General features: G+C 40.6%; 1 protein-coding gene across 2 annotated transcripts in view; it reads left to right on the top strand.

Annotated features, from left to right (window-relative positions):
• kirrel1b (kirre like nephrin family adhesion molecule 1b) overlaps positions 1 to 27,500 on the top strand; it is an 81,217-nt gene that overhangs the window by 43,039 nt on the left and 10,678 nt on the right. For both annotated transcript variants that reach the window (XM_080034281.1, XM_080034280.1), the window contains exons 2-10: positions 6,144 to 6,296; positions 12,697 to 12,849; positions 13,459 to 13,616; positions 17,124 to 17,274; positions 18,332 to 18,437; positions 20,028 to 20,176; positions 21,937 to 22,064; positions 22,768 to 22,894; positions 24,934 to 25,034. In XM_080034281.1, the coding sequence (XP_079890407.1) occupies positions 6,144 to 6,296; positions 12,697 to 12,849; positions 13,459 to 13,616; positions 17,124 to 17,274; positions 18,332 to 18,437; positions 20,028 to 20,176; positions 21,937 to 22,064; positions 22,768 to 22,894; positions 24,934 to 25,034 (1,226 nt within the window). The remainder of the gene's footprint in view (positions 1 to 6,143; positions 6,297 to 12,696; positions 12,850 to 13,458; positions 13,617 to 17,123; positions 17,275 to 18,331; positions 18,438 to 20,027; positions 20,177 to 21,936; positions 22,065 to 22,767; positions 22,895 to 24,933; positions 25,035 to 27,500) is intronic.

Genomic DNA, 27,500 nt, shown 5'->3' with positions numbered 1-27,500 from the left:
CATGTCACAATAGGCCACTGTCCTATTTTATTTGCGGTTGTGCTCGAGAAAAATTAGAAATTCTATCACTGAGATCAAAACACCACTGCTGCCTTTCTATGACTAGTTCTATGACAGCACGGGTCATTTTGTATTAAGAATGGCTTAATGTTGGAAAACACATTTGACTGTTACTTAAATCATTGCAAACCTTTGCTGTATAAAACACTACAGTATTTCCCCTAACTCTAAGCCATCGCTGCTCGTGCCTGAAAATAATCATGAGAAAGTTTGATGTTGTACTGGCTACAAGCAAATGAGTTTTTTTGTAACATGTTAGTGATAGAGTCAGTATCACACTTTTTGCACTGTTGTTTCTCTTTGAAGGAGTATTTATTGTTGCTGTTGCAAATCTTCAAGTCGGGGGAAACATACTGTTTGTGCAAGCATTCCTTTGTGTCCCCATTCCAAGAGTGAGTCAACCCAACCTTGGTTGATGTCCAGAATAATATTTGTGACATAACCATCAAACTACATTGTACACATTCACTGAGTGAAGATTGTGAAAGTAAGACACACATTTCTCGCTAACAATGTTTTGAAAAACCCATTTAATAGCTTATACGTACATCTTAAAAATCATCAGAATAAAAGCTGTGGCAATGGCGGTCACAGCGTGGATTTCGTTTCGGCCGGGAGGACTTGAAAGTCACGTTACATGTACGTTGTCCATTATAAATGAATAGGGGGGGAAATGTAGCTATGTCACAATTTCAAGGTCTTTATTCACTGCATGAGACTGGGTTTGGGTCAACCACTTTTATCCAGACTGAAATAGTTTATCAATTATTGGATTACTAGACAATTTTGCACAGTCATTTCTGTTCCCCAGAAGATGCCTCTCAATGACTTTGCTGACCTTTTGACCTTACCTCTAGTGCCTCCAGTTGGCCAAAGTATGCAATTTGTCCATAATTGAGTTTTTTTGACCAAATACCTGATAAAATGAATACGTCCCTATCAGCCTGCTTTTTAAGTTTGTACATCCAGTGCTTATGCTAACACACAGACATCAGCATTTACACCCTCATAGGTTCACCTTTAAATATCCCCTTTAATGACACTTTTGACTGATAACAATTAACCCAGATCTGACTAACTTTGGCCAATTGTCTGCATGAATGTAGTACACTTTTTAGACTGTAGACAAATAACTTTACTTTCAATCAAAATCACGTTTGCTGTTAATCTCTGCCAGTCATCCAGAATGTACCCTGCACTTGTTTGAATTTCTAGCACAGCTCATCTTCTCATCAAAATGAATATCTAATTCATCTTTACACTTCAGCCCATGTATAATAGAATATGTCAAAAACGTACATAATGCAGTAAGACATGTGTACACTATTCTTAAGTGTTGAGTGTGTAAATTCTTAAAAGGCTGGTTAGACAGTACTCGTCAGGATGTTCAATAAAGCCCGGCCAGATAAAAAAAAATAACATTGTAAACCAAAGATATTAAAGACATTAAGAATAGTTTGGACTGTGAGGCTGTTTTTATTGTGAAGCTCTGTCTATTGTACCGCTGGGTCATTATGCAATGAGAGGGGGATGAGGAGGAGAGGAAGGGAAGATAGACCCAACATCATCCCTCAGGGTCACCATGCAGGGAGGTATGGAGGGAGGGAGGGAGAGAGAGAGAGAGAGAGAGAGGAAGCTGAGCACAGGAGAAGACTGAAATAAAAACTGAAGATATATTGAAAGACAGAAGACAAGCGTAGGAAATTTCAAGGGATGGGGAGAAGTGAGAATGATACAAAAGCAGGTAGAAAGAGATGCATCAAACAATGTGGAGAGAGATTGAGGTAAAGAGGGAAAGAGAGGTGAGGAAAGAATGCAGACAGAATAGAATAGTCTTTATTGTTATTGTACACAACCAAAATGGAGAAAGAAAAGAAACAGATGGTAATGATAGCAAAATAATCATATTGAATAAAGACAATAAGAGATATTGACAGAGTAACATTGACCACGTTCACATGCACAGCATAATCCAATATAAACCCGGTGAAGATATATATTCCGACTACGACATCGCCATTACTACAGCTTGAGTGTTGAGAGCTTACTCGCATTATTGAAGCATGTATACACTTTTTTAAATACTTCCCCAGAGATTTCACTGCCTTTTTTCAGGATCAAAAGGCAATTTTGCGACGCACACCCTGGTTTGTGGCTGTGATACTATAGTGTGTAAACCATTGTGTAAAACCCTTTCAAAGAGGATATGTCATATTTTGTCTTACATCACAATGCAAGACGATGATAATGACTTAATGAGTGTTCATTTTTTCCTTGGATGTACCGGAATTATTCCCAGAAAAGAACGCCTCGACGTCATGACGCTCGTACCATTCAGAATAATTATGCTGATTAACATGTAAACAGGAATATCCCAATAGCTGCTGCACATGTAAACACTCCATTTGAACTATCAGTAACTGGAATATGGACCTTCATTTGAATACTGCATGGAAAAACGTGGTTTATGAATGAAATGAAAAAAGCGAGTGGCAGGATAGACAGAGTTAGATGAGAAGAGAGAGGTAAGGATGTACATATAGCTGTGTTAACCTGGTAAGAGAGACAATTAGGAGAAATGGAGAGATTAAAGAAAGAGAGAGAAAGGAGGAATGAAAGGAGGTAGAAAGAAAGACTGGAGGAAGAAAAGGATGAGAGAGAAGATGAGCACACGGGAGAGGAGACAGACAGGGGATTTGAAAATGGAGGGAGGGCAGGAGCTATTGAGTAGGAGTAGGAGTGTGTGTGTGTGTGTGTGTGTGTGTGTGTGTGTGTGTGTTTTAGGAGGAAGAGGATGAGGAGGGGGGTGGGTATCCCGTAGGGTTAATTACATCTCTGTTCTCTGTCAGTGCGGTCTCTCCTCCGCGATCTGAGTCCCTGCTGCAGGCTGACAGGCCACACACACACACACACACGCACACTCACACACACACTCATAGACACAGATTAACACGTATATACACATCCATGCACACACTCATCAAAGTCTTGACACTCAAACAAAAACGGCACCTCATTTATGTCTTTCTTTCTCTCTCTCTCTGACTCTCTCTCTCTCTGACCGTCTCTCTCTCTCTGACTCCCTCTCTCTCTCTCTGACTCTCTCACACACAGACACAGACACACACACACACACACACACACACAATAGCACACCGCAGCCGGTCCCACGGGAAAAGCATGCATTGTTATGTACAGAGTAATACACGCGGACTCAGGCCCCGTAATAGCTGTTAATTTTGCATAAATCATGCATAACATGACCCACATGTAAATCACTCATGTCAGCAGGATATCACTTCCCATCAGCTCCTTCAGCAGCTTCCTCCTCTCACTCTCTTGTCTCGGCCCGTCTGTTTGTCTTTCACTTCTGGAAGATGAAAGAGAGAGATGAGTTTTACTGTCAAGATCATGTTCGCTTCTTACTGTCAAGTGTGGAGGCTTTTCACCATGCAGGGTTGTCTAAAAACTTATCGTGAATAGAATATGATACATTTATGACATTCTCTTCACATAAAAGACTGTAATAGCACTTGACTTCGTATTCATACTTTTTCGTTTGCCTCTGTAGGATATCGTTGTTGTGTTGTTGGATGGTACATTCCAGGCATAGAGTTGTATCAATCACTAAACAATGTCTTTCACTGCATTGCATTCTGGTCAATTGAGTTGACTTTTTTTGAGTTGCAAAATGTATTCTTTGATTAGATTACTCCTTGTTTGAGATTTTTTTTTTTGGTTGGCCCAAGTTGAAGGATGAAAAAGGTCACTGTTTCAAACCAATATGGCTGACTAAATAAATATGCTTTCAACATATTATTGAACTTTCTTAAAGCACATTTCTTTTCTTGAATTTATTTGGCCATTGGTTGTATTTTGCCTTTATTTGGCTCAAACTAGTTCCTATTTAACTGTTCGAACAAACGCAAAGTGGTGACATCAATAAGAAGTCATTACCGTTTGATTTTGTGAGCTGCCTGACACCAAAAGTAAGTCGGTACACATTATACAAAAGGATTCCCAGTGACAAATGAAAGAATAAAGGAACAGAGAAATAAAAGCAAAACAAACCGATAGAAGAATACGTGCAAGGGAATGTCTGAATCAATAATTAAATTGAGTGTTTAAAAGCCTGCGGATGATACAAAGCGAGCGAGAGGCACCCGGTAAAATAGGTATTGATATTAGATTTCTAAACACTTAACGGAGTGTACAGGCATGATCCCCAGGGGAGGAATTCTCTAAAACCTGAGCCAACACTGAAAAAAATCATGTGCAAATGTTTGAAGGTTTTATACTATAGCCTACATAACGTGTTTTTAATATTTTAAGACCGATTTCTACTTTAACTGCAAATGACAAGCGAAACTATTCAGTTGTTTTTCTTGGTTCCGGTATTCAAAGGGAAACGTAGATTAAACATCAAAGTGCTTGTGACGATTCCTTCCCCTTTATGCATCAAAATAACATGACAGGTCGTGTGTAATCCTACCGACCAATCAGTGGATCTCCCTGTTGTTTTGCACCTCGCTGGTTAAAGCCCACTGAGACGTGTCCCTCTGAGCCACGCACTGCTTTATTAACCAGTTTCGCCTTAATTAGCTAATAGGATTGTTTTAACCATGATCCAAGAACAGAATGGCCCACGGGAAGACAAACACCGACTCTGTGGAAGCGTGTGTGTGTGTGTGCGTGTGTGTGTGTGTGCGTGTGTGTGTGTGTGTGTGTGTGTGTGTGTGTGTGTGTGTGTGTGTGTGTGTGTATTTCCCCAGCTGTGTGACTCCATGTGCAATTGCATTTGCATGAATGACTAGTTTAGGTGTGTGTGTGGTTGTGTGTGTATGTGTACCAGTGCATAAATTGGGTGTGATTTCATGCTGCATGTGTGGAGGAGCTTCTGCTAGTGTGAGACTTGGTGTTGCGTGTGTGTCTCTGTGTTTGTGTGTGTGTTTGTGCATGCATTAATTTTTTCTGTGTGTGTGTGTGTGTGTGTGTGTGTCATCTAAGGCGCTACAGTCTTCTCTTCAACTCCTCTGCCTTAATTAACGCGCTTGCTCCTCGCAAGAGTTTCTCTAGAATATGAAACCATTTTACCTGATGATGCAAACGCATGAAAACAGCCTAGCCCGGGTTGAGGGTAGCCTCTCCTCCCCCTTCTCCTCACCTGACACGATTTCTCTTTATGCGAGAGCGCTAATGTATGCCGCTACACTTGTAGTTTTTATATCTGTGTATTTTTTTTCAGTGGCACTGCAATAGCCCAAAGGCTTATTTTGCCCGCAGGAAATGTGTGTGTGTAAGCAAAACCCTTTGTACTACTGTGTGATGAAAAAGAGCAAGCTGTATCGCAGGCTCTGCAATGATGTTCTTGCAACACACACACACACACACACACACACACACACACACACACACACACAAACACACACATGCACACAAACACACATTCACTTTCACTCCTACATAAACACGCAGAGACACACACACACACACACACACACACACACACATAAGCCTCAATAAAGTCCTGGGAAAAACACTTGAAAAGGGGGGCAAGGAAAAGACAAAACGAAAGGCAAAGAGGAATGACAAGTATGCTAATTCTGAGCATCTGAGCTCAGGGTCTAGTTAGAAGGTTTATTATTTTACAAAATACCATCTGGGAATTCTCCTGTGTGTCCTTCCATTCAGCCCCATGCTTATACTGTACGTGCTTAAACTCAGGCCATTCAATTCAAACGCCCTTTACACTGTCCCACAAGAGAAATTTCCCTCACGGACACAGAAGGGGGGGGGGGGAGGGGGTTACATTATAGCACATACTCACACACACAGTAAAAACACATAATAAAAAAAGGAGGAGACACCGTATACACAATAAGACACATAGCAAATCACCCCGACCAGCCGCCATATGGACAAGCACCAAGTCGATATGAACCTGGAGAGGAGAGGGGGACAGTGTAGCTCGATACGCTGCAATAAAAGATGCCAGCTCATTGCCAGGTCACAGTGAAAAGGACTTCAAATTGATTTTCTTTCTTCCCTTCTTCTCCGTTCCCTCCCTTCTTTTTCTGTTGCAGTTGTGTGGTGCATTCGCTTTTCCCAGGAGCCTGCGGACCAGTCTGTGGTGCTGGGAGAGCGGGTGGTTCTCTCCTGCGTGGTCTTCAACTACAGCGGCATCGTCCAGTGGACCAAAGACGGCCTGGCCCTCGGCATCGGAGAGGGGCTGAGAGGTGAGACAGAGGGATATAAATGTTGTAGTTATACTGTAGAACTTGGGGGCTATATTCTCCAAGGTGCAGGGATTATGTGAAAAGTGGAGTTAAAAAAAGGTATAATAAGGGGGTGCTCGTGGCGCAGTGAGTAAGAGCTGGGGGCCCACAGCAGACCTGGGTTCGAATCCCGCCCGGTTCAGTTCTCTGCATGTCTTTTGTCTTTGCCCCATTTCAACTCTGTCTCTACAAGTCTGTCCAATAAAGCAAAAATGCAAAAAAAAAAAAATCTTTAAAAAAATAAAAAAGATATGAATTCAGCTATGGTTTTTTGTTCAGTTTTGACTGTAAGACGAACCCTGACGAAAAGATATAATGTCTGAAAAGTTGTAGGGTTTCTTTAACTTTAAAGCCCCTGTACAACCAGGATCCACAAAATCCTTTTAACTAACTGATTTAGGGAGTTGGCTTCATGATAGTAAAACATCTGAAAAGAGTTATAGGCATATTTATCAATCCAACTTAAAGATATTGTCATTTAAGTTTGATTAACTTGACAGAAATTTCGGTTTAGATGAGGCGGGCTATACTCTGGTTCTTACGACACATTCAGTATCTTGTCACAGCAGTTCTCTGCCCGAACATTCTATATAAACAACGATTTTCTCCATGGATACTGTTTGATACAGCCAACCAGGGGCGACTGTGGCTCAGGTGGTTAAGCTGGTTGGCCAATGATCCTAGGGTTGGCGGTTCGATCCCAGCCCGGCCACTTGTGTCATGGTCGTTGTGTCCCTGGGCAAGACACTTCACCCACCTTGCCTCGTGTGAATGTGTATGACTGCTGTATGTTTGAGGTGGTGGTCGGAGGGGCCGATGGCGCTGAATGGCAGCCTCGCTTCTGTCAGTCTGCCCCAGGGCAGCTGTGGCTACTATGGTAGTTTACCACCACCGGTATGACTGTGTGTGAACGAATTGTCTGGAACCCTGTAAAGCGCTTTGAGTATCATGAAAGGCGCTATATAAATCCAAGCAATTATTATTATTATTATTATTAACCACACACAGTCCTGTCAAACATTTATCCAGACAGTAAAAAAAGCGTTTTTTTTAACTAAGTTTTATAATATTTATGAACATCTTTTTATCAATCAGATTTTTGTAAAAAGCTTATTGAGACACCCAGCTTTCATATAATGTATATCTTCATTTTAGTTTTTCTGTCTTAGAGGTTTCCAGAGGCTTTAGTTTAAGGGAACAAACATTGTACAGAAATGAGACAGTGTGTGTGTGTGTGTGTGTGTGTGTGTGTGTGTGTGTGTGTGTGTGTGTGTGTGTGTGTGTGTGTGTGTGTGTGTGTGTGTGTGTGTGTGTGTGTGTGTGTGTGTGTGTGTGTGTGTGTGTGTGTGTGTGTGTGTGTGTGTGTGTGTGTGTGTGTGTGTGTGTGTGTGTGTGTGTGTGTGTGTGTTACGAGCCAATAGGCATGTGAGTGACAATCTGGGCCGAAATGAGTCCTCCATATCACGCCGAATTAGAGAAAATCCCTCACACTGCTGACAAAAGCAGGCGCACATTCGCATTTACATTTTTAAGCCGACACGCACATCACCATCCAGCGAGCGCGACATTAGAAAAACACACATCATTTTCAGAGACGTGGAAGCATCACAAGCAAAGAGAGAGTCAAAGGGTCAAAGGCATAACCAACGGAAGAAGAGTTTTTTTTTTGCTTACAGGAAATGGTACGAAGAATCTCAGAAATGCAAAAAATGTAAAGTCGGGGAGAAGAAGGAAAAGAAGCAAATATGTCCATCATAACCAAATAGTCAAACAAGCCTTTAACCGCTGTGGCTCTATGAATGCTGGCATTGAAATCCCAGGACCGCAGCTGCTGAATGCCCATGATGAAACATTTTTTCCGCAAAATATTTAAGGAGTGGAAATATGTTAGACTTTTCTGTGAAAAATGAAAAGAAATTGTGAAAAAAAATAACTAAAAGATGGTCATAAAACATGTTTAACCTTGTTCCGTGCCCTCTTTAACAACACTTAATTTTATTTTATCACCTTAATACTCACTCAGAGATTTTATGAGCATACTGCATACTGTGTTAACTTGATTTCTAACCGATGTCAAACTCATTTAAGAAGTAGCGATGGAATAAAAATGTACATAAAGAGACTATGAGGAACTTTTTAAATGTATATGAAATAGTCTACAAATTTGACCATCAGCGAGAAGAACACATATTTATATAGTTATATGTCTTTGTTCTGTATCTTTTCTTGTTGACTGTATATTTGACTCTGTCTAGGTCAAACAGGGGTCACAATGGGATAACATACTAGACTTTTCTATTGTCTTTGAATGACTCTCAAACTCAAATAATCATTTGTTCGTGCACAGCCCACATTACACGTAAAACATTGCTTCCTTGTTAGTTGCCACAACAATGCTTTATGGTAATTTTGGTATTTTGTTACCTTCATCAAATCAGCCATTTTATTTTCTGCATTTGCCTGCACCTGTCAATCAAACCATTTTAGGACTATGTGGCATCTTGTGTCTTGTTGATTCTGTGTTATTGAAGTTTTTAGTTTCCGTTGGCAACGCAACAAGGACTCCAACTCAAATTCTATGCGATCAGTCTTTGTTTTCCCCAAGAAAAACTTTAATTACCTGTCGCAGAGTTTCGCAAAAAACACATATTAATATACGAAAATGCCAACAGATCAAAAAATACAATAACGATCTAATTATATACTCAACAGAAGTACATTAGCGCTCACATACTTCGTGCCCTTTCAGCTCTAAACAACCCATCACATTTCTCATTAAACGGTAAATGCATCCCCAAAGAACAACACGCACCGTATAGCACACAAACATATCACATACATATCCACCCATCCCATGCACAAATCAAGTTAGTCCACCGCCCACACACACACACACACATATCTTCGTATTTCTATCTTTGTGAGGACACTCGTCAACATACTGCATTCCCTAGCATCTAACCCTAACCTTAATCATTACAACTAAATGCTTAAGCCCAACCCTCACACTCACCCTAACCTAAACCCAATGCTAACCTGCACCTAAAATCAAATCTTAACCCACAAACAGCCCTTTAAAGGCCAAAATGTCATCACTTTTCAAGCATGTCCTCTTATGGTATAAGATTAACATGGTCCTCAAAAAGATGCCTGTACAAATACACACACACACACACACACACACACACACACACACACACACACACACGTACAAGCTGTAACCAGACATGTGATCTGGATCTTGTGTTCAACTCAATTTAATTCACAGGTTCAGTAAAGGTCAGAATCTCTCTCTCTCTCTCTCTCTCCAACCCTCCTTCCCTCCGTCTATCAAAGCTACAGCTCCATGATCACTTTGCTTAATGTATTTTCTCAGAACGCTTCAGTTGCCTTACGTTCCTCTCTCTCTCTCTCTCCCTCTCTCTCTCCCTCTCTCATCCCCCCCTCCTTCCAGTCAGTAATGCTCTCTTTGTCCTTGTAGCCTTTTTGCCGGCGTGATTCCGATGCCAAACACGGCCGGCGCTTGATAAACACGTTGTCGCCCCTTTGTCTAGTTTTTTTATTCTTCTTTTTCATCCATCAATCATCACCCTTTGCTCATTATTTATCCTTAAGTCGTCCCTGCTGCCATCTCTCCCGTCAACCCTGACACACTGTCTCTCAATCTTTCTGGCTCCCTCTCTTGTTTATATATATTGTGCATATGAAAGTCATGTCGTGAATGGAGAAAAAGTCTGCCAGATGTAAGTTATCACACCCGGGCAAAATGACACTAATTTATACCGGTACGAAGAAATATTGTTGGTGCTTGAAACGTGACGTACGAGAGGAGAGGGTTGTTGTTATGTGCCCTGGAGGGGTTTTATGCAGCTGTTGATGACAGTGTGGGAGTTGAGATTGGAGCAGTAATTTCACACCTGCAGTTTTAACACACACACACACACACACAGGCGCACACACACACACACACAGGCACACACACACACACACACACACACACACGGGCACACACACACAAACACGGGCACGCATTAGACCTGCGTTCATTTAACACATGCACCTCAATATGAAAGAAATGAAACATCAAGCGAAAAACACTTTTTAATATATGATCAGTGAACAGCAACATGTACATACAATAGGCATACGTGTGTACCATGTTTAATTGTATCAATGCCAATACGCCAAACACAGGCACACACGCACACACACACACACACACACGCACACACACACACACACACACACACACACACACACACACACACACACACGCATATACTATACTCTCCCCACCTGGCAGGCGATATAGTGGCAGTTTATTGTTCATACTCCACCTCCTCCTCCCCCACCCTCTTCTCCTGCTTTCTCCCTGGGGTGCTCTTACCTCTGTTGGTTGCTATGCTGCGAGGTGCTGGAGTGGGTGATGTAATGTGCTCTAATACTTTTGCGCCCCCCCTCCCCAACACACACACACACACACCCCATACACAGACACACACACAAACACACACACACACACCCCATACACAGACACACACACACCCCATACACACACACACACACACAAACACACACACACACCCCAACCCCTTTTCTCCACACCCCGACTGCCTTGCCTTTCTTTGCCTTTGCCATCTGAATCCATGATGTCATGTTAGGATTGGGCACGGAGGATCAATGAGTGCCCCCTAGTGGGACGTCACACTCAATTATACCTTTTGTCTGGGAGGCGAGGGGTTCAAACGCAGACAAGAGGGTTGGGAGGGGTGCAGGGGGTGGGGGTGTAATTGGAATGGAGCTACCTGGAGTTCTGCAGTTTCGATTGTGGCAGTTTTGAATGTGGCAATCGCTGTGTATGTGCCGATGTTTGATCAGTGTTTGTTCCAGAAAAATCCAGGTCTTTATCTCTGACTGTGATGCTGTGTGTGTGTGTGTGTGTGTGTGCGTGTGTGTGTGTGTGTGTGTTTGTGTGTGCGTGTGTGCGTGTGTGTGTGTGTGTGTGTGTGTGTGTGTGTGTGTGTGTGTGTGTGTGTGTGTGTGTCTGCTATCACAATCTCTATATGCTTTGGTTAGTCTAGAAAAGGTGTCCACAACGTCTAAAATAAGTGCTGTTAACGCTAATGCTATATGCGTGTGTTATGATAAAAAGCTTTGACATTCTCCTATAAAAACAATCCCTCCATCTTACCGTCTATGTCCCTCTGATTGATGTAATGCAATTGTGAGTCAGCCGTCATCCATTTCTAAAGAGCTTTTTACATTTGGTTTATCTTGTAAACAAATCAAGTGTCGGCAGAGGACAGAAAAACATCCAGTATACAAAGATGACGCACGGATGTATAATTATTTTCAAATGTTTTTTTTCACATTTTGCTATGTATTTTTCTGTTACTTATACTGGGGGGGAAGGCCATGACATGCAAGCTTGAGAAATTGCGATTCAAAGGTTTAAAAAACACATTTCCTCACTTACCTTGACCTAGTCCCATCCATCCATCCGGAGAGAGTTTGCTTTTATATTCGCTGAGGTTTTTGAAATATCAGTCTCGGAGGTGTGTGTGATGCAACCCCCCGATACAACGGAGATTAATGGAATTTTGTTTGTGCAACTGACAGCGTTGAGCAACAACATCCACCAACATCTATTTTCAGTAAAAGTGCTTTTTACAGAAGACACTTTTTTTTCTTCTGCTGGACTTTTTCTTTTATCGCTGAAAACTGTGTGTAGGGGTGAACTTATGGAACTTACCCTTCAAATGAACTGGACTGAGTTGAAGATTTTCTGAGAGCTATAACATGGCTTAACTGGGTTACCACTGAAAGGCAGGGTGTCGTACTGTATGGAATGTAAAGCCCACTGAGCCCACAAATGTCTATTTGTGATATTTGGCTATACAAATAAAACTGATTCATAACAAACACATATGATCATATCGGCGAAATAACTCTAGCTCTGAAATGTGAATCTGTAGCTTTCCTTCTCCTGTGTATTTACATTAAAATTTCTAGTTTACTTTCAAGCAGAATTTTCGACCGCAGATCAGTTATGAAGGCAGTGCTATTATACTGACTCATGACTGTGATAGCCGTGAGTAACGTGTCAACTTCAGGCCAACAATCATTTTAAAAACCATACATAATGTTGTGTTCTTTTTCGAAACTGCATTACAGAAGATACATTTCCAACTGTGTGTGTGTGTGTCATGCTTTTCTGAACCACAAATGAACACGCGTGACTTGAAGGCAGTGGCTCTAAAACAAAAAACTCAAATGAGCACGTGTTACAATGTGATATTTTTTAGCTGTTTTTTTGTAACTCCATAATACTGACTGTGTCCCTTGTGTGTGTGTTTTAAAGCAGCGTGGCCGAGGTATCGTGTGCTGCGGGCCCTGGATACGGGCCAGTACAACCTGGAGATCTCCCACTCCGAGCTGTCTGATGACTCTCTGTACGAGTGTCAGGCCACAGAGGCCGCTCTCCGCTCTAGGAGGGCCAAACTCAACGTTCTCAGTAAGTCAACTGGCTCTTGATACACAGCGGCCATTTTTATTTAGATTTTCTTTAAACCGTTGTGCATGTTGACCGTGCATAAGATGTTTTCACGGAGACCGGAGATGGCTATTAAATCAATCAATCTCAATACATTAAAAGTGAAGCAATACATTGAAGAAATGTACAACAATATTAAATACAATCATTTGCGTTCTAGCTTTCGTGCCATTGTATTCGGAGTTCAGATGAGCATTGCAAAGCAGCTCTTCTTGTTAGAACCTCAATGAATGCCAAGTTGATACTGCTCTCCTTGCGAAGAGAATGAACATTTGGACATGACATTTTGCTGTTGTATTCCCAAAATGTTAACTTTGAAAGAACACAGCATCCTTTCAAATATGTTGGTAAAGCTTCTTGGGAATATCCAGTGTTTTTAAATGGTTTCATTGGCTTAAGAGGTATAGAAAAAATAATGTATTTGAAACTAATTCTGTGTACAGTATGTACTGTATATGACCATAAAGTTATAAAGTAGTATAAAGTATATTAGTATGACGTAAAGGTTTTTCTGTATGCGTGCGTTGACACTTGGTTGACGTTGCGTGTCTCTCTTTCTCTCTGCCTCAGTCCCCCCTGAGGACCCTGTAGTGGACGGAGCCCCCGAGCTGCTGCTGATGGCCGGGAACCCGCACAACCTGAGCTGTGTGACGCGCGGGGCCAAGCCGGCAGCACACATACAGTGGACCAGGGACGGGGTGGCTGTGGAGGGCGCCATACAGTCCACGGTGACTCACACACACACACACACACACACACACACACACACACACGCTCAAACACACACACACACACACACACACACACACACACACACACACACATGCGCTCAAACACAGACACACACACACACACACACATGTGCACACACACACTCATAAACACATGCAGTTGATCACCAATACACGTGTTCAAGTCATGCTACTTAAAGGTGGCGTCAGCAATTCTGGAGTACGCTTGTTTTCAAAATCAGTTTTTGTTCAAAATCAGTGAATATCTTCTAACCATCTGCTACCTGTCCCTACTATGTGTACAGACAGGTAGCGTGTAAAAGAAAAATCTATTTTAAGACACAGCCTATAGGCTCTGTAAACTGGTATGTTAACAAAGGGAGCCCATGTTGGTTAGCAACATGTTTACAGAGCCTAGGGGGTGTATTGACAACAAAAAAAATTCCGAGCACACACAGACAGGTAGTGGATCCTCAGTAAAAAATCATTGATTTGGACAAGTCATTTTGACAACAAGCGTTCTCCAGGATCGATGACTCCATCTTTAAGACACACATTTTACACTCAAATGAGACCTGCACTATTCTCTACGCCTACTGGAGGCTTCTATCAAGTTTGTAACACAAATTCTAGCAAGATTCTGCTCCTCAATAGCAGCCATTCCAAACAGTCTGTTTATATGTGTTTATTTTGCCGTGGGCGATCCATAAGGGAATTACAGTATGTACACCTTAGGCCTTACATCACCCCTGGAGTCCTGCGTTAGGTAAATAAAGTGTGCTATGCGTGAAGTATGGTAGAAAAAATAAATCAGAAGAACACTTTATTGGGTCTTGGTTGAAACCATTTGAACAGCTCGGCAGATGGGGACGATATTTATAAAGAAACGCTGACCTGACCTGTAAACCTGTAGGCAGCAGCTTTTGTGTCTTTAAAACCTGGTATGGCAGGAGACTTTAGAGAGTGTTTGGGATCAAGTTAACACAGTATTTATTTTTATGTGTGTCAATAGAAGAGCGCAAATATGACTGAAGTGAACTGGTATATACAACTCTGGAAAAAATGAAGAGACGAGTCTGGATTTTTCTTCAATCTTCATCTCTACAATACTTAATGAAAGTGCTCTTAATGACAAAAAATTGATTGGAATTCGGTAGAAATGTTGTCAGTAGTTTATATGATAAAACCTAAATGTCCATTCTTCTCAAACATTTGCCTATAAATAGTAAAACAAGAGACACTGAACATTTGGAGTGGTCTCTTAAATTTTTTTTCCAGAGCTGTATATTTACTTTATCAAAGGAGAAGCTGTTAGTTTTGCTATTGATTCTCTACAGTATTTTAAAACCCAACGGACGCAAGACAAGACACATCAAACTGACATTTAACAAAAACCTTCCACAGCAAACAGAATGCTGTATGTGGTATATAGACTTATGCCCATAAGGGGAAAATTGCATTGCTGGTTTAAGGCAACAAAACACAACAACAGTGTGACATGAGAGATTTTTTTTTGTATTTGCGCATAATGAAAATGTGTGAGAATCATAAAGTAATTCAATTTTTTTCCTAATTGAAAGTAAGATTTTCAAAACAGAACTAAAGGAAATCAGGTTGCAGGAAACGTGGTCATTTCTGCATGGTGACTTTTACTGTTATTAGGTTAGATGTGTGTTTCAAATCCGGTAGTTAAATAGGTGTAATACTTAAGTCAACTTTGTGCTTGTTCCCCATAGTAATGCCTACAACACAACAGCCGCTAAACCACAGACGTCTTGATTTCAATCGGATCTTCCTCAGATAACTGTTGAACTGATACCGATCGACCCAGTGCGTTTTAATTGGTTTTGCATCGACATGTGAAGTGTGTGTAATTACACTGCACTCTTCAATAAACGGTGTAGTTGTTCCATCGTCAACCATGCATTGCAAACAAGAGAAGAGAAGTACATTTGGATAAAGACAATGAACACATTTTGAACAGATCAGTAAGTTTCCAAGACTTAAGGTTGTGAAAAAACTTAAAATTGGCACAGATCCAAGACATTTTTAAACAGAGTCTCTACCTCTCTCTCTCCCACACACACACACACACACTCACACGCACACATGCACACACACACACACACACACACACACACACACACACCAACACACACACACACCAACATAGGCAGGAACTGTAAAGGTGACACTTGCGATCGCAGTGATATATTGTGCACTCTTTTCTACCACATTCACATTCCCCATGCTACCATATACTCTCCTACACACTTGAAATTATGCCTGCAAGCGCTCACACGTACACACACACACACACACACACACACACACACACACACACACACACACACACACACACACACATATATAGTATGCACACTTGTACTTTTATATGCACACAGAAAGCAGCAGCAAACACTGACTCACACACTCAAAACACAGATATTTTCACATCTCTCGCAGCCAGTTTTGTGCCCCCCAAACATGCTCATACATATTACATGTTGCTCCTATGTTGCTGCGTTACTGACCACACATTTGCACCATAGAGACGGCTGCCCACACTTTCTAGACATATTTTATTACTGAATTGCAAAGCAGTAAGCACCCCCACCTCCAGAATCCAACAAGACTGGATTTTACTTTATTATTCTGCAGAGAAAGATTTATGTCTTATGGCTGTAACAAATGATTATTTTTCAGTATTGATTTATCCATCAATTATTTTCCCATATGCGCTCCCTAAGCCCTAAGGCCATAAGATGACCAAGGCAAAGTATTTCTTCCATCTAACCTATTTACCAAAACCCAAATGTATACTTATTCTACAATGATATTAAAGTATGAAAAGAAGAAATCAACGGTTCAGCCCTACAGTGCCTTTTTCTTATTTTAATAATAATAATTGCTGAGATTTATATAGCTCTTTTCTAGACACTCAAATCCGTGTAGCCACTCAAAGACGCTTTCTATTCCGTATGAGTGTTCAGCTCTCATTTTGAATGCAAAGTCCACAGTGTCATTATCAAACTGAACTGCTTGTGTTAATTGAAAGATAATTCAGAATTCAGTCAGTCAGTCAGTCAGTCATTTCCCCCTCGCCAGTATTTAACTACTGAATTATGAAGATCACATTGAAGTACAAGAAAAAAACCATTTCTATAAAATGTCTCCTTTCATTTTGTTTTTGTAATTCTCCATTAAATGTGTTCTTTCTGCGTCATGTCTAGAAATGTTGTTTATTCAATGTATCTCTTCCGCTTGCTGTTTCTATTTCGATTGTATGCTATTTCTTATCTCTCCTGACTCCATTACTAACCCTCCTATGTATCTCTCCTCTTCCATTCTTATTTTTCTCCCCTGATATTTCTGGTTCTCTCCTGTTTCTGTCCGTCCCTATCCACCTCTCCTTTGATCTTTCCCCTGATGACTCCGCATCCTAAATTCTAACTATCACACAATCCTCAACTTACAATTTACTCATTTTCTGTGCCGTAATAGGAAGTGCTCCCGGACAGAAAGCGTGTGACGACGCGTAGCTACCTGCCCATCACACCGTCTGACGTGGACAGCAGCCGTAACTACACCTGTGTGGCCAGCAACCCCGCCGTGCCCATGGGCAAACGAGCCACAGTTACACTCAACGTACACCGTAAGTTTTCTCCTCTTTTCTCTGTCAGAGTGTAAAGCCAGAACAGCAAAGAATGCGCTAATGAAGGAAAATCTATATTTTTTTTTACTAAAATATCTGTCAAGATAAAATAATCATCAACTGAAATGAGTGTGCTAAGTCAGACTAATTTTTATATTTATTTATTTATTTATTTATTTATTTATTTATTTATTTATTTATTTATTTATTTATTTATTTATTTATTTATTAATTAATTAATTAATTAATTAATTATATAGCCAAGTCAGCATGAAGGTATTGAAAAACATCAGTTTTGGGGAAACTACACCGTATTACATTGACGGTCCCGAAATACATAGCTGATTAACGTCTGTCGAATACCCAACTTAAAACAAATTCACCGCTGTAACATACCCTGGGTTGTCTGCACATATCTAAATATCACACAAGCAACACTGTTTTGTTGTTTTTCGGATTTGGTTTTAAACGGAATAATCAAAAACTAATCATACACAGATTATACAGTACATGTTGTGCATTTGAATTTATAGCCACCACTCTGAAACTTGGACCGGTTCCAGGTTTGATTTAGCTGTTTGCATTCTGTGCCAGTTGATTTTCTTCAAACATCTGGAGAAGCTGGAAACTTTTTTTTTTCTCTGTTTAGAAGGATTTCAGTCGTGTCCCTGAATGATTGCTCCTAGGGAAACCGCCGTTTGAATTTTCAATCAAGAAGATTGATGTGTTTTTCCAACCCGGTGTAGTTAGTAATTGCTGTGAGAATAACTGCAATAACAGTAGAGTGCTGTGTTAGTGCAGAGGGGCTGGAGAGGGGGGTGGGGGGTGTCGGCTGCACACCAGACTTCACTTTGAAATGTAAAGTTTGTGTGACTTATATGTGTGAGAAATCAATCCGTAATACTGCCTGGCACAGCTGAAACATGGCAGTCAATCACGCAGTATTTCATTTCATCTGTAGTTGTGCGGTGAATATGAATGTGTATATAGTATGTATAATATGTATATGTTCTGTATATACAGTATGTATGTATAATTTATATGTTTCCCTGTGTAGACCCTCCGATGGTGACTCTGTCCATCGAGCCTCGCTCTGTCCTGGAGGGAGAGAGAGTGACCTTCACCTGCCAAGCCACGGCCAACCCTCCCATCATGGGCTTCAGGTCTGGATCAAGTCTTACCTCAACTTAACCTCAAAGAGATTATGAAGAAGTTTAAAATGTTGATAAAACGGTCTTTGTCTAATGGTTATAAATGACATTCAACAATTAACAAGATGATCAGTGAAAAGAATGCTGTTTAAAAGAGCTATAAATATTGATTTGCTTGAGTATGATTCCCCTCAAACCTATACATCAATTAACGGCAGGCCTACCGGAACATCCTGTGTTTCTCAAACAGTACTAGATCAAAGTTAACTTCACCATTGTCATTTTATCATTATTAATCTGACATAGTCACATATAAATACATTAGATGATCATTGCAAAGCATCCTGCCGTCTCTCGTTCACTCGCTTCTTAAACAAACGCAGGCGCTAGCAAATATTAGTTAGGATAGCACGATGTCGTAAAAACACTGCCGCTTTTTGTCCAGCCCAAAATGTAACAAAATCTGACAGTTCCTCTTGGCCATTGAAAAAAAAACAAGGATTTACTTTTATATCCAAACATTCTGTACAAACATCATTGTAGCCCCTTTATGTCTATTTTTATAGTGGTCAATGCTTTGAAGGAACTGTGTTTTGTTGGAAACTCGCAGTACAGCATCAGGAGCCAGAATGCAATGTCTATTTAATGGCCATAGATTTCCTTTCATCTATATTCCAATCTGCTTGTAACCGCCATCTGGAGCTGATCCTGAATTGTAATTTCTGCTTGCAGGACAGAATTGGGTGGAAAGTATATATCGAACTATTGTACAATCAAACGCCGACTATAATATGAAATGACGGCAGTAAAATAGCTAAATGCTGGACTTCACCACATTAATAGGGTTTTTATCTGTAGTTTGAGATCCCAGCAGAGGGTTCCAGTGTGGGAGCAATGCCAGGTACTTTGGGCACTAGGCCGATTTGAGTGTACATTAGAATGTCTAACAATGGCAGATGTACAATATGGTTATGATTTTGAGATATATATCTGGCAAGACTGGCTGTGGATAACAGAAATGATGAGAAATTGATTTTCTTCCGACTAGCACTTCATCTCTCAGATTTGGACATCACAGCCCATTAAACGGGAGGTTAATAGCTTTATAGATCATATAAAAACACTTATTGTCTGGTAGTGTAAATCTAACTTTTGGATCAGCACCAAACAATTTATGAAAACCCCCCATCGTGTTTTTTTTAGATCTCCTGTTGACAAACAGACATGACAATGCGATGTAGTTATTCAGATCGTGTTAAAGGTGGAGAACACTTGTTGTCAAAATCAGTGAATATCTCTCTCACCATCCGCTACCTATCCATACTGTGCTCGTGCTGAAAAAAAAAAGGCCCAGGCTCTGTAAACTGGTATGTGAACAAAGGGTATATAAACAAAGGGGGGCACTGCAGCTATAGCAACATGTCTGTTTACAAAGGATAGGATGTGTATTAAGAATGGATCTTTGTTTCAATGCACATACAGTACGGACAGGTAACGGATCGTGAGGAGACATTTGCTGATTTTGACAAAAAAAGGTGATTTTGACAACAAGCGTTCTCTAGAATCACTGACTCCCCCTTTAAATGACTGTGTTTTTCTCAGGTGGGCTAAAGGTGGCGTGCTCTTGGAGGGAGCCCGGGAGAGTGTGCTAGTCACCACGGCAGATCATTCCTTCTTCACTGAGCCCGTGTCATGTCAAGTCTTCAACGCTGTGGGAAACACCAACGTCAGCATACTGGTGGACGTGCACTGTGAGTACTCATGATACTGTATGTGTATAAGCTTTATTTAACCGTATATTGTAACTACACAGTATTCACGTATGATGGAGAATATATTTCAAATAGATTTTTTAATCTGTCCCATACTTACTTCTGCATGTGTCCAGTTTGCTGGGTCCTCGTCCTCCTCTCTCCCTGTATCAAAGGGCGTGCCCCAAGGCTCCATATTAGGGCCATTGTTGTTTTCTATTTATGTAAACAATCTTTGTGACTCAATAACCAATGCTGCCTGTCATTTTTATGCAGATGACACTATTATTTATTGTTCATCCCCATCAGTGGCAGACACTTTTCATTTCCTGCAGTCTGCTTTGGACGTTCTGCAGTCACAGCTGACAAAATTGAAATTGGTTTTAAATACAGATAAAACTAAATTAATGCTTTTTTCAAATGGAAAAGCTTTACCAAAAGTTTTGCCAAAGCTTTTAACTAGTCATGGGACCGAAATTGAAAGGGTCAATTCGTACAAATACCTGGGTTTCATTATTGATGAAAAATTGTCTTTTAAACTTCATATTGAAAAACTGGTCTCCAAATTAAAAATTAAATTAGGTTTCTTTTTTAGAAATAAATCATGCTTCTCATGGCAGGCCAGGAAACGTCTGTTCACTGCGACCTTTTTACCGTTGTTAGATTACGGTGACCTGCTGTTCATAAACGCCCCTGACCAGTACCTCAAGAAATTGGATACCGTCTACCACTGTGCTCTGCGATTTTTAACTGGCTGTGGAAATCGTGTCCACCATTGTACCCTGTATGCCACTGCAAAATGTCCATCGCTATCTGTACGCAGACTCTCACATTGGTTGTTTTTGTTTACAAGTGTCTTATTGGGCTGGTCCCTTCATATCTATGTGTTTACATGTCCACAAATAAATGTAGCTATGGTTTGCGTTCTAGGGATGTGTTACAGATGTTGGTACCCAGAGCTAGAACTGAGTTAGGGAAAAAGGCCTTTAAATATGCTGCGCCTTCTGCCTGGAACACTGTGCAAAAGCAGCTGAAGCTGCCGGAGCTGGTCACCTTGGGAGAATTCAAAGGAATCCTGAAGGACAGAGAAGATAGTTCTCTTGGTCAATGCAATTGTTTGTAAAGCAATTTTCTGATAACGGCCGGGTTTATTCATTCATCTGTCACCAGTTTATTTATTTAATTTTTAACTGTACTCATTTCAATCTTCATATAGTCTTGTCCCTGATCTTGTATTGTACTTTACCTGACGTTGAATGTGGTGTATGAGAATTGTGGTTGATTGTTCTTATTGTATCATGGTGCTGCCTTCTTGGCCAGGTCATTCTTGAAAAAGAGATTTTAATCTCAATGAATTTTACCTGGTTAAATAAAGGATATTGATTGATTGATTGATTGATTGATTGATTGATTGATTGATTGATTGATTGATTGATTGATTGATTGATTGATTGATTGATTGATTGATTGCATATTGTAATGGGCAGAAGAAAATTTACCACACTAAACATGTCTTTATGACTAGGGATATTTTCATCACACCTACAAGAAAAGTTTCACCAATGACCGTTTAAATAAGTACCACCAGGGGAAAAATTAAATTGGGACAAAATGTATCTTAAATGTTTAGATTTTTCTTAGTGTCATTCCTTTTTTATGTCTACCCACTGTTTTTTTTTCTCTTTTTGCCATTTGGGAATCTTCAAGTCTCTATTTTTTAATACATTCTCAAATTAACTTCCACACTCTCTTTCTTCCAGTTGGCCCCATACTGGTGGTGGAACCCCGGCCCGTTACAGTAGACGCAGACTCTGATGTCACTCTAAATTGCAAGTGGTCGGGCAACCCCCCTCTCACCCTGACCTGGACCAAGAAGGGCTCCAACATGGTGAGAACAAAACCAACAAACTATGGGGCAGCTGTGGCGAAGTGGGTAGAGCGGTCAACCACTCAACCATGAGATCGGTGGTTCGATCCCCCGTCTCCCTTCCACATGTCGAACTGTTTCTGAGCAAGACACCTGAACCCTAAATTGCTCCCGATAGTTAGCCTGCTGTCGTTGTATGAATGGTAATGTGGGAATGGGAGCAGGTCGCCCTTGAAAAAGAGTCTCGGGTCTCAATGGGATTTACCTGTATAAATAAAGTTTTTAAAAAATCCATCCATTACCCCAGATTAAATTTTTTTTATTACAGTAAAATGTCCAAATGTTGAAATGTATTCAGGAAAGAAAAAGAAAATGAGCACAAAATATACTGGGGTTAAATCCTCTAGAAAAACCGCAGATCCCGACCTATATTAATGTCTCAGCCCCAGACTTCATAAATGTTTGCTCAGTTGTAAAGCTGACGATTAGAAGTGAGACCCCGTCTTCATATCTTGAATCTTTAATTCAAAATTCAAAAAAAAAGCTCCAGGAAAAAAAAAGCTAATGGAGCCTGCTGAGTAAATCAACATGTTTTATGAATTAAATATAGATCCTCCTCACCCTGCCCCCTTTGAAACATCTCCGCTCTACATCTCCGCAAATCTACTTTCCATGCTTAGGTTTTCATGCATAATTATACGTGTGTATGTGTGTGTGTCTGCAGGTGCTTAGCAACAACAACCAGCTGTATCTGAAGTCAGTGAGCCAGGCCGATGCAGGTCAGTATGTCTGCAAGGCCATCGTGCCCCGGATCGGAGTGGGGGAAACCGAGGTTACGCTCACAGTCAACGGTAAGTTACAATCTATTCCTATACTGCTATTTATAACAGCGCTGATATTGGCAGGAATTCAGTTGGAACAATGCAGGTGAATAGGGTTACATTTGAACATTTTACCGTTTTCATTTACTTACGATGAAAAAACTAAAAATGTATCACATTTTTTCAGAAACGTTTGAAATTTTTTGCTATTTTTAGTTTTTTTACAACATATTATCAAAGTTTTTCCAGAACAGGTATTGGATACAGCCTTTTTCCATTTATAACTAATTGCTACGTACAGGTCTTTAAATGAACACTGCATGTACATTTTGGACCATTTATTTATAGTGTGAAAGAAGACACGATATGGAAGCAAAATATCCAAAAATCCCCCATAAATTGGCCAGTGCTTGAAAAATCTGTTTTGCCTGCTTTATCTTCCCTTTCAGAAAAATTGAAGAACAGTTATTATTCAACACTGCGTCTGTGTCAGGCTAATATAAATTCGACGATGGACCACACTATGTTTGTTTAATCTAGAATCATCGAGTGCCTCATGAATATATCGGTACCCGCTCTCCGACAGCTGAGTTCACTGAATGTATGCAGTAGAGTGCTGCACAGGGCCTTGTATATCTGTCGACCTCTCCTGATTCATTCTACCCCAAGCCTGACCCAAACCCAACAGCTAATTCTTCAGCTCCCTTAAACAGGCTCCCGGCCAATATCTCAATGTCAGCACTCTCTATCCGGAGAGAGACTAGCAATTACTTAATAAATCAAACCCTGATTCACCGTGGACACAATGGCGAAAAGAGAGTTCACAAACGCTCCTTAAATCTTCGTCAGCTGACAAAGTGCCCGGTCAAGACAAAGAGGGAGAGAGGGGGGGGAGGGGGTCGACATTCACTTGCACGTCCTTGAGAGAATAATGTATGTGGCACCGAATTTCTTTGATGAATTTGCGCTTGTTCACTAACCAGACAATATGTTAACACAGTTATTTTCTAAAGGAGAGAATTTGTATAATTTGCTCATTTCTCTAAGACTAATTGCGACCCAGCATGCATTGCTTTTTTTGGGAGATGTGTATGCTCAAGCAAAGCAAAGATATTAGATGTGGAAATGTATTCATAACTTCATGCAAGAGGTTAACCAGAGTCTTGCCATGAGATGTTTTATGGCACTTGGTTTTGATTTATTGTTGAACTCCAAGGGGAAAGCATTATGTTAAATTTGAATTGGTGTTATAAAGGTTAGTGTGCAGCAGGTCCACATTCTGTTCTGAAATAGCGCCTGATTTATCCAATCGACACAAGTTGCCATCAGTGTTGCCAGAAGCCACTTTGGTATATTGGTGAAAGAGAGAGAATCTTTAAGTAAATTAACCTACAGCTTATTTTCGATCTCCTAAAAGTGATCTACTTTTTCAATGAGTGGGTTCTACCTCTTGATTAATGAACAAGAAATCCTCATTCTTAAAAACCATTTCTGAAGCTCTGATTTTTTTTCTCCAAAATGTTGTCAGATGTCATTGAACACATCACCAAGTCCCTTTGAATTGTGGGGTAAAAAAAATCCTAAATGTGTGAGGGTCCTACATTTCTGGAACCAAGATCACATTGTCAAATGAGCGTAAAAAAAAATCAAATCTTCCGAATTTGTTGCTAGGTTAACGCCAGTTATGTCAATCAAAAAGAGAGATTGACTTTTTAATAATGCAATTCAAGACTTATGTTGGACTCATCATCACCAATTTTTGAATGGGTTTTACCTCTGGATCTCGAAGGTCATATCCGCATTCATAATAATCCCACATCCAATGCTCTGATTGGTCGTTTTTTTTCTAATGTCATTGAACACATCACCAAGTCAATTCGAATTGGATCACATTGTCAAATATGGTGTGAAAATGTCCAATTTTCCTACTAGTTCCTGGTTAGGTTTCATAGTAAAGTATAATAAATTGTTGATTTGTTGCCAGTTCGACGCTTGTGTGCTTCTCAAACCTTATGATTTGTAGTTGTGTCTCTAAGCCTCCTCTATCACTCTTTTTCTCACTCACTCAGGTCCCCCCATCATCTCCAGTGAGGCAGTGCAGTACGCCGTCAGAGGGGAGAGAGGAGAGATCAAGTGTTACATCGCCAGCACCCCGCCACCCGATAAGATTGTAAGTCCAGCCATGGAAGTTATAATCTACTGCACGGGGGCCCGACCTTTTCAGATCGCATCTCAGCATCCTGACAAACACAGCAACAACTCTGTGAACCCATACTGAAAAAAGAATGATTTTGTTTTTTTACTTCCTCTCGCTCTCTCCCTCTCTCCCTCTCTCTGTCTCCCTCTCTCTCTCTCTCCCTCTCTCTCTCCCTCTCTCTCTCTCTCTCTCTCTCTCTCTCTCTCTTTTCTGTTAGTTTGTTAGTTAAATGATTGGCACAAGTGGCTTTGTTCTCCGAGTGTGACGCATGTTCGAGAACGATCTGTTCCTCCTCTATGGTGGAAGGAGTGTCTGTGTCTGTGTCTGTGTCTGTGTCTGTCTGTGTGTGTATGTGCGTGCGTGTGCGTGCGTGCGTGCGTGTGTGTGTGTGTGTGTGTGTGTGTGTGTGTGTGTGTGTGTGTGTGTGTGTGTGTGTGTCCGTGTGTGTGTGTGACTCATCAAAAACAGCTGCTGCAGTGTCAGGTTGAAATGAGAAGAGGGAACACACAGTACTGTACACATGTTCACAAGGATTTATATTAGAGAGAAAAGGAGAAACCAGGGACCAATAAATCTCAGTCAAATACTTTAGATCCTCGTTTTGTTTTATTCGACTGGTGATAAAAGACAAAAGAGGTCAAATAGTTTGAAAGGCAGAGAAAGGGTGTGCTTTCTGTTTGGTGGTGGGTGAAAACAATGTATGAGGTGTGCAGGGGCGATATAATGGCAACAGAACACTGTGAAACCCCCTGGCACCTCAAAATAAACTGTACATATGGGTATTTTTTTTTTTTTTACTTTTGCTTAGCATTAGCCATATTAGTAAAGGTTCGAACATTTTTCTATAGCAAGAGTGCCTTTGTTTCCACATCGGACTGCTGCCAATTAAAATAGTTTGTTGATTCACAGAAAAAGAAGAAAAAAAAATCAGGGAAAAAAACTATTTTGTGAAGGAGAACTATGATTTTTTTTTTTTGTCTTACATTTGATTACATTTTCTAGAAAAAATGCTATTAGAATGAAGAGAACGTATAGTTACAGGTATAGTACTAAGCTATGGTTACCATGAAAAAGGTCAGTTCAGCATGCATACAGTACCATCTTGATTCTATTATGAGTTGGACCTACCAGCCGAAACGGTTCCAACTCAGTGATCCCTTTCAAAGTGCTCACCATTTATTCCTCATAGGAAAGCGATCACATACTGTAATGGAATATCCTCCTGAATGTGCCTGAACTGCACAACTACTATATGCTCTGTTTTCACTCCTGTCTTTCTTATATAGCAATGCTTCATCAAACTACAGTTTAGAATAAATTGTCTATGTCTTATACATGTTTCAAAATGAGTGGCATGCATCTGTGAAAAAAAAGTCACATATTTCAAAAAATTAAGCCAAAAAATGGGAAAAAATCCAGTTAAAGACATTTGACTTTGAATGGCTGAATGAGTGAGTGAACGGAATAGGCTGAAACAGATTGAAATGAGAATGAGAGAGAGAGAGGGATGGAGGGAGAGAGAGAGAGGGTTGGAGGGAGAGTAGAATTCTGTACCTTTCAGCGTCAATTATCCAATTGTGCGGCGCCAACATGACAGAAATCAGAGCTTTTAGGAAGCTTCAGCCCCATGCCGCACTGGCAGAGAGCTCAGAGCGTATAATGTGATACGACATTATAGTCTCGGCTTAATGCAGAGACACAAAGACTTATAAAATATGGAGCATGATGCAGTGTGTGTGTGTGTGTGTGTGTGAGAGAGTGTGTGTGTGTGTGTGTGTGTGCGTGTCTGTGTGTGCGATTGTATGTGTGTGTGTGTAAGTGTAAGAGTAAAAGAGGCAATGAGAAATTGTGAAAGCGAGGCAGAAAGACAGACAGTGGTGGTGCAACAAAATTATTGTGAGAAAAGGCGATAAAGGAAGAAATTGAGGGATTTTTAGAGGCAGGCTGCGCAGACAGGAAAATACGCATTATGTAAGATTCAGTGTCAGTGGGAAAAATAACATTGGGAAGCTACATTTCTTTCAATTTGCCCCTCCAGATTCCACTCTCGATCATAAAATGTTTTTTTTCTAACCAGGATAAAAGGTACATTAGCTTAACATATGGCCCTATGTATATTTGATATCGCCATGCTTCATATTTAATACCCTTAAATTTCTACCTCAGCAGTTTTTAAGTAGTAAAACCTGCTTGAGTTTTAGGCGCTAATGTACACTTGCTGCATTCTGTGCGTGCGTGCGTGCGTGCGTGCGTGCGTGCGTGCGTGCGTGCGTGCGTGCGTGCGTGTGTGTGTGTGTGTGCGCGCGTGCGTGTCTGCATTTCTGGTCTAATTCCTTAGTCCGGATTTTCTTTTCCTTTTTTTTTTTCAAGCTAAATGTTTCCGCAAAACGTGTAATTAGATATTAACTGCATCCGGCGACTGCGAGAATATCATTAGCT

This window comes from Ammodytes marinus, assembly GCF_949987685.1.
Source record: "Ammodytes marinus genome assembly, chromosome: 9".
NCBI classification, from domain to species: domain Eukaryota; kingdom Metazoa; phylum Chordata; class Actinopteri; order Uranoscopiformes; family Ammodytidae; genus Ammodytes; species Ammodytes marinus.
The sequence above is the reverse complement of the archived record's forward strand: the minus strand, read 5'-3'. Positions and strand labels throughout refer to the sequence as shown.